Source organism: Strongylocentrotus purpuratus, unplaced genomic scaffold (genome assembly GCF_000002235.5).
Source record: "Strongylocentrotus purpuratus isolate Spur 01 unplaced genomic scaffold, Spur_5.0 spur5_scaffold_6, whole genome shotgun sequence".
Classification (NCBI taxonomy): domain Eukaryota; kingdom Metazoa; phylum Echinodermata; class Echinoidea; order Camarodonta; family Strongylocentrotidae; genus Strongylocentrotus; species Strongylocentrotus purpuratus.
This window is the reverse complement of record NW_022145612.1, coordinates 52,831,991-52,842,562: the sequence shown is the minus strand read 5'-3', so window position 1 is coordinate 52,842,562 and position 10,572 is coordinate 52,831,991. Positions and strand designations below refer to the sequence as shown.

The window sequence follows — 10,572 nt, the reverse complement described above, 5'->3', positions numbered from 1 at the left end:
GCGAGAAAAAAGGGGCGCACGAATGAGAAAAGAAGACGACTGGACCATGATCCCTACCCTCGCCCTAATCAGTAGCCAGTGTAAATTCGCATTTCGTTATTTTCCGACCGCGGTTCTCAGTTCCCCACCCCCTTTGCCATCTTTCCACGACTCGCGCTATAAATAGTACGCCAACTCAATAGCAGGTAAAAATAATTTTCTAAATATTGGCACTCGAACAGTGGCGTATACGCTGGATTTTTTTCAAGGGGGGGGGGGGGGTGTTTTAAAATTTGAAAATCGCGCCGAATATTTCGCAACGACTCAGCCATCCTCTGAATAAGCGGGGGGTAAGAACACTTTTTATTTGATTGGTCCCAACAATTTCGAAACGACTCAGCCAGCCGCTGAATAGGGGGGGGGGGGGGGAACACATTTCCCCCCCTCCTTTAGCCCAAACATTTTAGGGGGGTTTAACCCCCCCCCCCCCCCTGCGTACGCGTCTACACTCGATCACAGTCATGTAAATCTAGGGAAAGCATTTAGGCATATACATGTGTATATGACAAGCCCATTCTTTTTTTATTTTTTATTTGTGTGTTTATAGTAAATTTTCAATCATATAAAAATTACATATTTTCAAGTCATTGGTAATAATTAGACAAACAAACAAACAAAAAACCAATATGTATAAGTACAAATAACAATAATGAAAGGACAAGAAAGTTATACAAAACCATTACAGTAAAGAAAGACCTTGAATTTACCCAAAACATCCATCACTGGCGCCATTGGCGTCAATCCTGGGGGGACGGGGGGGGGGGGGGGTGGACACGTCCCCCACGAATTTTCAGGTGGTGAAATGTCCCCCCCCCCCCCCATGATTTAGGGTTAAAATTTTCTTTCTTTTTTTTCTTTCTTTCTCTCTTTTTCTCTGTGTTGAGAAAAATCAAGCCAAATCAGGCGATCAGATTTTATTAATAGAAGCGTCATTAATATAACATTCACATTACCGTTAGTTTAAACATTGGTTTACGATGAAAATCCTTTCACCAACTGAAAAAAAAAAATCAAATTAATCCCTTGTATCTTCCAAACCTTGTGGCTGATTGTTCAATGGAAACGACAATTTCATCTATCTACCCCCCCCCCCTCTTGCGTTCTAGTTCCTGTTAGTTGAACTTAAGACTGTTTCATTTTTAATTTGGTAAAAATTATGCCCCAAATCAAGCCATATATCCATCAATTAAAAAAAAAATCTTCAACTTCTGTGGGGGGCACACCCCCTTCGTTCTACTGTTTTATTTTTAATTTGGCAAAAAGTATGCACCAAATCAAGCCATTTATACATCAATTTAAAACAAAATCTTCAACTTCTGAAGGGGGCACACCCCCTCAGACACCCCACCCCCTGTGTGGCGCGCCCATTCGCCCCTAACAAAATAACCTGGCGCCGCCCTGTCTGAAGTTGTGTCCCCCCCCCCCACGGTCTAATTTGGATTGACGCCCATGACTGGCGCACACGAACATGGTCTTAAGTAGTTTTATTTTTTTTAAATATTCTCTACAAACCCTCCAGATACAAAAAACATTCTAAACTTCATCATGATATTATCATGTCACCACACCGTCAGTTTCTGTGGAATCGAGGTGGAAAGGCATCATGCATTGTGTATGCGCCCCTGAGGGATATACACTACACATAGAAATCATAATTTTAACTACAGTGCATAAAGCGGATTGAGGGGGCACAGGAATAAAAGTTAAACAACATGATATCATAAGTCAAATCGCCATTTCTTAAAATGCGAAACAAGCTTGTTTCTTTTTTTCGCTGAGAAATATTCAATACTCTTTTTGTTTCTTTATAAAACTCTTAAAAAGATCAACACTTGGTAAATCCCCCTTAAATTTACAAATATAAATATAGTATTTTGCCATGCACTAACAAGAGATGTAATGAATCTGTCTGATAAAAAGCCAAAAAGTTTTTCAAAATTGGTAAGGTTAAATTTATTAATATGTTGTTTTTTATTATGTTTAACAAATATGTCCATATCGGGGTAACCTTTTCATGACAAGCCCATTCTTAAATGACGATGTCAAAATGAAGATTGATTTTGTAGCAAGGCCAATACGGAGGCAAAATTTCGCTCCCGCTCCAGAAAAAAAACCCCTTGGACCGAGTAATGGGCAAAGCCTGTTTCCATGGCCATGCACATCTCAATCGATCAGCTGCGGCATTTCTTCGAATTATGCATCTTTAGTGTGGCATACATATTTACCATTTCTTTTCAATGACTTCTTAACGAAACAAGTTATATAGCGATTTTGCCATAAATGTAATGATATAATTCAGCTTTGGATTATTATGGAATTTTGTCAGTGGGGATAAGCCACTGGAAACCATGACGCATTGACGTCATTCAATAAACAAGATGGCGGAAACTCGATATGCCTCGAAGTTTTCAAGAGGAAATTTTGCATCAACTCGTAAATCATCTACTGCCGATCGCGCTTTAGTTAGAGCTTGAAAGAAATGTGAGAGAAGACGCTTCGGTACTGAATTTTAATTTCTATTTTTCTAGCTTGTGCTTCAGAAGTTCAGACTGATTGATAATGGGATCAGCAAATTCATCAACCAGCGGCCCTGCAAGAGAGCCTGCACCCCATGAGTCGGCGCAAGTCGAACAGAATTTCCGCTCTGACAATGAGCGAGTTATGCAGCTTGCTCGGGCAATGACAACTGCGAAGAAAAGACGTCACCAAACTCCGGCATCATTGATGGCTAGTCAGGGAAATGACTTTGAAACGTACAATGTGAGAAGTTCCCCATTCATTTAATTTCTAGATTTATCTTCGAAAGTTCTAGATATTGATTAGTTAATAAAGTCTTAATTAGATTCTAAGTTTAGTTTTAAAAAGTCAGATCTGATTCTGAATTTGATCAGTCAATGAATTCAATTTAATCAACGATGAATGAATAACAACTGACAATGTCAGTGATCTCATGAACTTTAATAATCAACATGATTAAAATCAACTTGAAACAAACAAATGAAATTGAAAGAATGAAGTTATTAATCAAAATGAATAGATCTAAACTCAATTATCAAAAAAAAAAAAAAAAATTGAATGAGCCTGAGCCCTGAAAATGAAATGTAATGTATATACCTAACCCAAACTAGGCTTGTCACCATTAAGAAAGCAACCTCAACCACTTGCCGTCTTTGCCACCAGGAAGATGAGGATAATATCCACTTTGTGGCCTCCTGTAGTATCCTAGCGTCACACCGAAGTGACTTCATCGGAGAAATGCAGAGCAGACACTTTTCTGAAACCACCCTCTCATACTTCAACTTCAATGATGGCTTTGCATTCACAAAAGCTATACTTCTTCCCAACCACCTCATGCTCCCATCAAATCTATATGATAGACTGAACACTCTAATTCTACTCTTCCTCCATAAAATTCACATTGCCCGTACCTCTATCCTTTCCTCTCCCACTTGAATGTTTGTAACTACAATGTCAACAGCTGGAGACGAAAGGCACCAACACTGACGCTTGCAGAATACAACTGCAGATCTCCGAGAACAACGGAGGAAGAAGAAGAAGAAGAAGTATCGTCAATGACTGAATTCTGAAATTTGAATGAATGGAATAATCAAATGAAGTGAATGATCGACTGATAAAAGAATGATAAAAAGAATGAATGAACATGGTATTGATTGGTCTGATCTAGATGATCTACTTGAGAATCTTGGCCTTGAAAGCAGGGGTGGACTTAGACCGAATTTTCCATCTCTTTCGTTCGTTAGCCTCTTATTGGGGTAGGGTCGGCCGGCCGGCTCTCTCTAAAGAGAGAGCCGGCCGACCCTACCCCAATAAGAGGCTCTAAAGAGAGAGCCGGCCGACCCTACCCCAATAAGAGGCTAACGAACGAAAGAGACGGAAAATTCGATCTAGGGTGGACTGGCCATGGGGAGTAAAAGGTCTTTCGGGATTTTTCCCCATGGGCCGCTCAATATTTTGCATTAGGGGCCAGTTAAGATATGTTCTACGGGTCGATTTGATCAGAAAGTAAATTGATTTATTTTTAAAGAAAATATGAAAACGATCTTCTGCAAAGCACAAAACTTTTTCATGAAATTTGGGAATGCATATTTTATAGCATATGTAGAGCGGGTCAGACAGTGGATATTCAGTCCCAGTCCACCCCTGCCTCAAAGTCATATGTTAAGAAATGACTAGATCTAGATCTAGTATATAAAGCAAATTTGGATCTAATAATAAAAGTGAGGTTTTGATATATTTTGTTTGAATGATGTCTGCAGGAGAGCATCTTTATTCTGAAGCAGCTTTTCAAGCGCATGGATCCAGCAGTCACCAAGACATTGGGAGATGCCAAGGGAGAGGTGAAACTATCCTTGAAATATGATAAACGAAGGAGTATGCTTCTCGTCAAAGTGGTATCTGCAAGGGATCTCAGTGCAAAGGACATCAGAGGGCGCACATCTGATCCATATGTTCAGGTAAATTTAAGGTTGATTGAAACAGGAATGGAGTGCAAGATAAATGTGACAAATGCCATAGTACCTTGATTGGAACATGAGTCTATCGAGGTTCTCCTTGTAAAAGCATAAATGTATATGCTTACTTAACAGTCATGTAAATGACAACAATTGAATATCAGAAAGAGACACATAATCTAGATTACTAAGTACTCTTTTTAACTTTTCCCTTTTGTTTTCATTAATTCTGGCAATGTGATTCTTGCAAGTGATAATGTGCTTTGAAAACATGTATACTTTTATCATTTTTATTAATTCATCACCTTCCACAAATTGAAGTCAAATTATTGTGATTCTTAAAATTGTTTGTATAGACTATATTTCCGTCAATTTGGAAATACAGTACCTTTATCATTTGTGCTTTATTAGATTAAAAATATGTTTAAGTATGAGTGGGAAAACAAATCTGCTCATCCGTGTAATTATGAAGCCACATAATTAAGTTGAGATAAGACCGTTACTTTTGAAATGAATAGTCACTAAATTTTCTTGTATCTAGATGGAACTCATTCCTGACCTCCATGATGAAGGGAAGAAGTCAACTCAGTATGTCAAGAAGACTCTCAATCCCACCTTCAATGAAATCTTCACCTTCAAGCTGAGTGAAGAGGACATTGCAGAGACTCAGTTGAGAGTGAGAGTACTAAGTCATGATCCGTTTGGGAAGGCTGACTTCATAGGGGAGAACATCATCCAACTTGGAAGCATGGATTTCAGTGACATCATCACCAGCTGGTTCGATTTGCAACCAGAGGTAGTTAGACGTCTCTTGATTTTATAACATGCATAATGTTAAAGCCATGATTGTTTTGATGTAACATCAATCTAGAAAATGTTCAAATCTCACACAATTTTGCTATAAAAATAATCATGTAAGATTGATTACACTTCTATTGGACTCTGTCTTTGTGATGCATAGATCAGTGTGATTATGGCTTCTTTTTAAACAAGGGTTGTTTATCTCTGTGTTGTTTTGATCCTGACTTGAACTGTGATGTACATGTTTATGAAACCTTTCCTTGAATAGCAGTCACAATATATATTATGTCAAAATGTGTCATATTACATTATGTAGCATGAAACATGAAACATTAAATATTCTCATGTCTTATATCATCATGTAATAAATGTTTGTGAACTGTTAGGACTATGCTTCTATTTTGATGCATATGCATGTTGCTTTTTAACCCTATCTTGCTGTAGACTGATCTGGGCATCCAAGGAGAGCTCGAGATCACCTTGACCTACCAGCTACCAGACACCCTGAAGGTCAGAGTTCATAGTGCAGGAGGACTAGTCTGCAGGGATGCTAAGAAGATGCCACACCCCTACGTCAAGGTCCTGATTCCAGGCATACACAAGGTGGAGGAGACCAAGGTCCAGAAGAAGATGCTGGATCCCGTCTGGGAGGAGACCTTTGACTTCACGCTGGCTCAGGAGGAGTTCACGAACAGGTAAGACCTTTGTCTCATAACCTCTCAACCTTTGTCTCATAGGATGGGTAAATTGCATGACACAACAATAGGACAATGATTATCAGTCATTGAAACAATCGGATGGGAACAGGTAGCGATTTTCAAAAAAAGATCTCTGGATAAGCTGCTTTAACATCAGCCTTTATTAAATAGTGATTGTTACAGTTTATGGATTTGTGAATATTCAATGTAATTGTAAAAGTGAATTAATGATTGTCTTATTTTTAAAAATTTCTAATTGACTAGAATGATGTATCTTGCTGGGTACAGTACTGAGGGAAAATAAAAAGAGAATTTAATAGATAACCATTTTACTAAAGTGGGAGATTTCGCAAGTTACATCACAGTTGAATGATCCAATTTTCTTTTTAACCATTCAATATCATGGTTCTTTAATTTGTTCTGCTTTCACACAAATTACTAAGGTTTGGTTAACCTATAATAAAAATGGAGGGGGAGGGGGCAGTAATAACACACAACCATTATTAAGGATATTCAAGTCTTTGTGGTAATATGTTTTAACCCTTTATTCCTGCTGTTGTGATTCGCCTCACTGCAGATATTTGGTCCTGCATGTGCTTGACAAAGCTCTAGTTGGAGACAGTGAGGACATGGGACAGGTGTTCATTGATCTGGATAATTTGGACATCAGTCAGGGGTTCTCAGGAAAGTTCCCTTTGGCAGACTTGGTAAAATATTTTTATCTTTTTCTTGAATTCTGCAAACCATGTTTAAACAAGCTAGTCAACATGTAAACGAATGGCAATGGGGAAGGGAAAAAAGGCTGTAAAGTGTACTTACTTATCATAGCGTTATCATATTTTAAAATGTGAAGCCCACTATAATTTGTTGTTGTTGCTGTTTGTTTGTTTGTTATTGTTGTTGTTTTATATTTTCATTACATTGTGCTGCAGTGTTCTATCAGTGTTGTATTGTGTTATAGGTAAATGAGGCTTTAGTGACAGATGAGCTGCACTTTTAAAGTATATTTTACTGTAAGAAAGTTGTGTTTTGCTTCTAACTCAGACTCAGAAAAGGTTAGACAAGTATGTAGATTAGGGTATGTATTGATTGAAGGGTAGTGTAGGATTTCAGGAAATAATATATTCAAGAATTTTAAAATATTATTGTGGTAGTCTGCCTTATGGTATGGCTATTTCGGTAGGTAAACATTCTCATGGATTAAACTTTGCTGATCTACGATTACTTTTTGCTTATCATAACTGCCACATTCATGTATTAATGTAAATTTTAATGAGAGCAAGAAAAAAAAAACAATTCAGGAATCTTTGCACTCATTCCTCTGTCTTTTTTAATTGTAGAAAAACTCTGAGAGGACAAGGACCAAGTGGTCACAGACTGCTACAGTGCAAGAGTTCCGGGAAGCTATGTATGCCCACTCTGTATACAGGTACCCAGGCTTAGTCTTTCAGAAGCAGAGAGGCAACAAGGTAAGTCCATCAGTATATTTATTATCTGTGGCATGATGTGATTGTAAATCGAACTTTAAAATGTACATGGTAACCATGTTTTTGTCATGTTTATTTTTGTTTGATTGTTTATGTTTCAGGTGTTGACAGTCCACAGTCGTAAGGCAGGGTCTTCTGCAAAGGTTCGGATCGTTAATGGAGTACCAACTTGAAATTCCCTTTCATCATCATCAGCTGGTCATGCATAGTCTGAACTCTGAATCCAGATGCACTGGGCCTGACTAAAGCAGATATTGAATGTGGTTGTAAATAGTTGTAAACTATTTTACATCAATATCTAATGCAACTCCGTGCCACTGGTCAGTATTCTTGAAAGTGGACTAAACTACTTAGGCCACGTTTAAACACAACTAAAAGCATTGAATAAGTCCAGCCAGTTATGAAGTACTAAATGTCAACCTCTACATCATCTGTTTAAGTTACAATAATTCAGTGACTAAATTAAACCACAAAAATATTTTCACAATGAAATATTTTGTTCTCACTTTCATTGAATGATTGAATTATTTTCACTTTTGGGAGTATTTTGTTACACAATTAGAGTAATTTGTTCAAAATGAGATTGTTGACATCTGGTCTTCTATAAGTCAGTGGACTTTTAAAGGTGAGCCAAGTTTGATTTAATTCATTTTTAAGAATAATAGTCGTGACTCATGAGTTTTACCCCTTTCGGATGCAGGACTCCTTACTTGAAATGCAGTTTTCTGACGCAGTCTTCTCTTTTATTCAAAATCTGTATTCACACTTCTCTCCATACAATGAGATAGTGCTCCAACACAAATACAGGATCAAAGGACCATTAATCTTTTTTATATTAAGCACATTAATATCAGAAATCCTAGCAGATAGGGTTTGGGTGGTTTTGTTTTATTTGTGCTTTTATTTGTATAATTGATGACAAACAGGATTTGTGTGTGTACTCATATGTAAAAAACATATTTATTCTCAATGAATTCATTAGAAAGGACACATATATTGGGTGATTTTTTTTAAAGTAGGGTAGGAATAATCATTCAAAAATTCACCTTGAGCTCCATTTTATTGTATGCAATTTTGAGTATGTATATGCAATTATTTAAATGATAATGTCTATTAATTGAAAATTGAAGTAGCAAAATAAAGTTTTTTAATTTTCATCAATATTTTTTTTTATCAGTATCAATACTTTCTGTCAATATTTGCTGTAAACAATGATGTATGCATGGTCTCATTGTTGACTATCATTTTCTTCTACTGAATGAATTTAAGTATTCAGTAACCAACATGTCTCTGTTGTACTCATAGTTATATAGCTAACTATGCCGTAAAATGAGTTTGCTAGTATGTATATTATTTAGTGGTTTGAATGAAGAGGTAATATTAAAGTAATTATGACATTTCTACAATTTTGTGAATTGTAGAATATTCTCCTTGTATAGATAGATTATATGTTTTTAATATTCTTATGATATTGTATAATATTTGTTTGAGTGTGCAAGTGTGTGTTTATGTTTGTTAATATTGGATTTCACATGTACACAAAATTGTAAAATCAGGAATAATAGGAAAGAATGCAACTCATCTCATAATTTTGAACCATGTGAAATACATTTTGATGTAACAAATACATAGATAAATTTAAGAATAAAGGATATATTTCTGACATTGAGTAGTAAGGATCATGTATTTTGGAGAAAACACTTTTCCGTATGTGCAAACACACTTTCAAAGGAGTATGCTTGCAGTAACATAAATCATGTTTGTGTATGAATGAATCCAACTATTTGTAAATTTGCTTTTATACTAATCATTGTTACTGAGCACCATTTAAATCCATAATGACTGCTCATTATGTGGAATAGAGAAATTGAAAAGTCATTGATCCTCCCCCTTCCTTACAAAAGTACTAGATGCAAACATTATAGTTTTATAATATCAAACAGCATTATATCTTTATAGTATAAAGACAATTAACACTGAAATTATGCAAATTTATAACTTCCTATTGTCACAAATTAGATGAAACTATTCTCTACTGGAGTTATATAAGTCATGTGTATTGTGGTTTTACATTTCAAGGGAAAGGAATAACCTTACATTGATGAATATAGTGTGACAGTCTTCTGTATTACCTGCTTGTACATACCGGTATTGTTCCTTGTCTTTATGTAAGAGGGAAAAGATTGAAATTAGCTTTCAGATACTATCCGTCCACTTTAAATATATCTTTGTCTATTTAAGGTTACTGTAAAAATGAAATGTAATGATTATGTAAATAATAATGTATTTGAATTTATGATTCTCAATTTATAATTCATTTTAGATATCTGTAAATCATTATTTCTTAATTTGAATAAAATGTCATCCTTTTTATATTATTTGTGTAATTCTCTAGTTATTTGCTTTAGACTAGTGGCATATTGAAGTATAACGAATGTGGATCCCTAAGACAATGTTTACCTGTGTGACAAACAACCTACATGATTTACTGCAGCATTTTAGAGATTACAGATTTAGCAGAGGGATGTGAATAACAATGAGTTATAAAGTGTTCTGCCCATATTTGTGTGTCTGCCAGTGAGGGGGTTATCAATTTTTGAAAGGATGAAGGAAGAAAAGGGAAATTGGAAAGGGGAAAAAGAAATGATTGAACAAATGTGTTAAAGAAAGGGCACAGAGCTTGCAACAGATCAAGAAACATTTCACAATTTATGGTAACTACTATATACCTAGAAATAAACTTTGTATGATGGACAAAAGAAGTTAAACAGGTTAACAGGAAAACTTTGGCTAAATTGCGCAATGAGGGTCTAAAGTGAAATATCCAAACATTGCATACATACTATACTAGTGATCTAACTCTGGAAAGCTCTGATTAAAAGAGCTCTTGTGAAAAATAAAAACATAAACAAAAGCAGTATAATGTTATATGAGAGATTGGCTATGACTAGTATGAGGAAATCTCACTTTTCCAATGTTATATCTATCACGAAAGAGAGAGAATTAAGAGATATGGAGAAGGGAGGGGGGCTGAAGAGCACTTTTTTTTGTCCATGATTTGATGAAAAATTTCGC

The 10,572-nt window shown here is 35.9% G+C and overlaps 1 protein-coding gene across 1 annotated transcript; it reads left to right on the top strand.

The window, feature by feature from the left end:
* The first annotated feature begins 2,384 nt into the window (after positions 1-2,384).
* LOC577228 (synaptotagmin-2) lies at positions 2,385-9,160 on the top strand. Its single transcript, XM_030972672.1, has 7 exons — positions 2,385-2,799; positions 4,317-4,514; positions 5,053-5,307; positions 5,757-6,007; positions 6,588-6,717; positions 7,351-7,479; positions 7,599-9,160. Exons 1-7 carry the CDS (start codon positions 2,599-2,601, stop codon positions 7,668-7,670), a joined length of 1,236 nt encoding a protein of 411 aa, XP_030828532.1. The 5' UTR covers positions 2,385-2,598; the 3' UTR covers positions 7,671-9,160.
* The last annotated feature ends 1,412 nt before the right edge of the window (positions 9,161-10,572 follow it).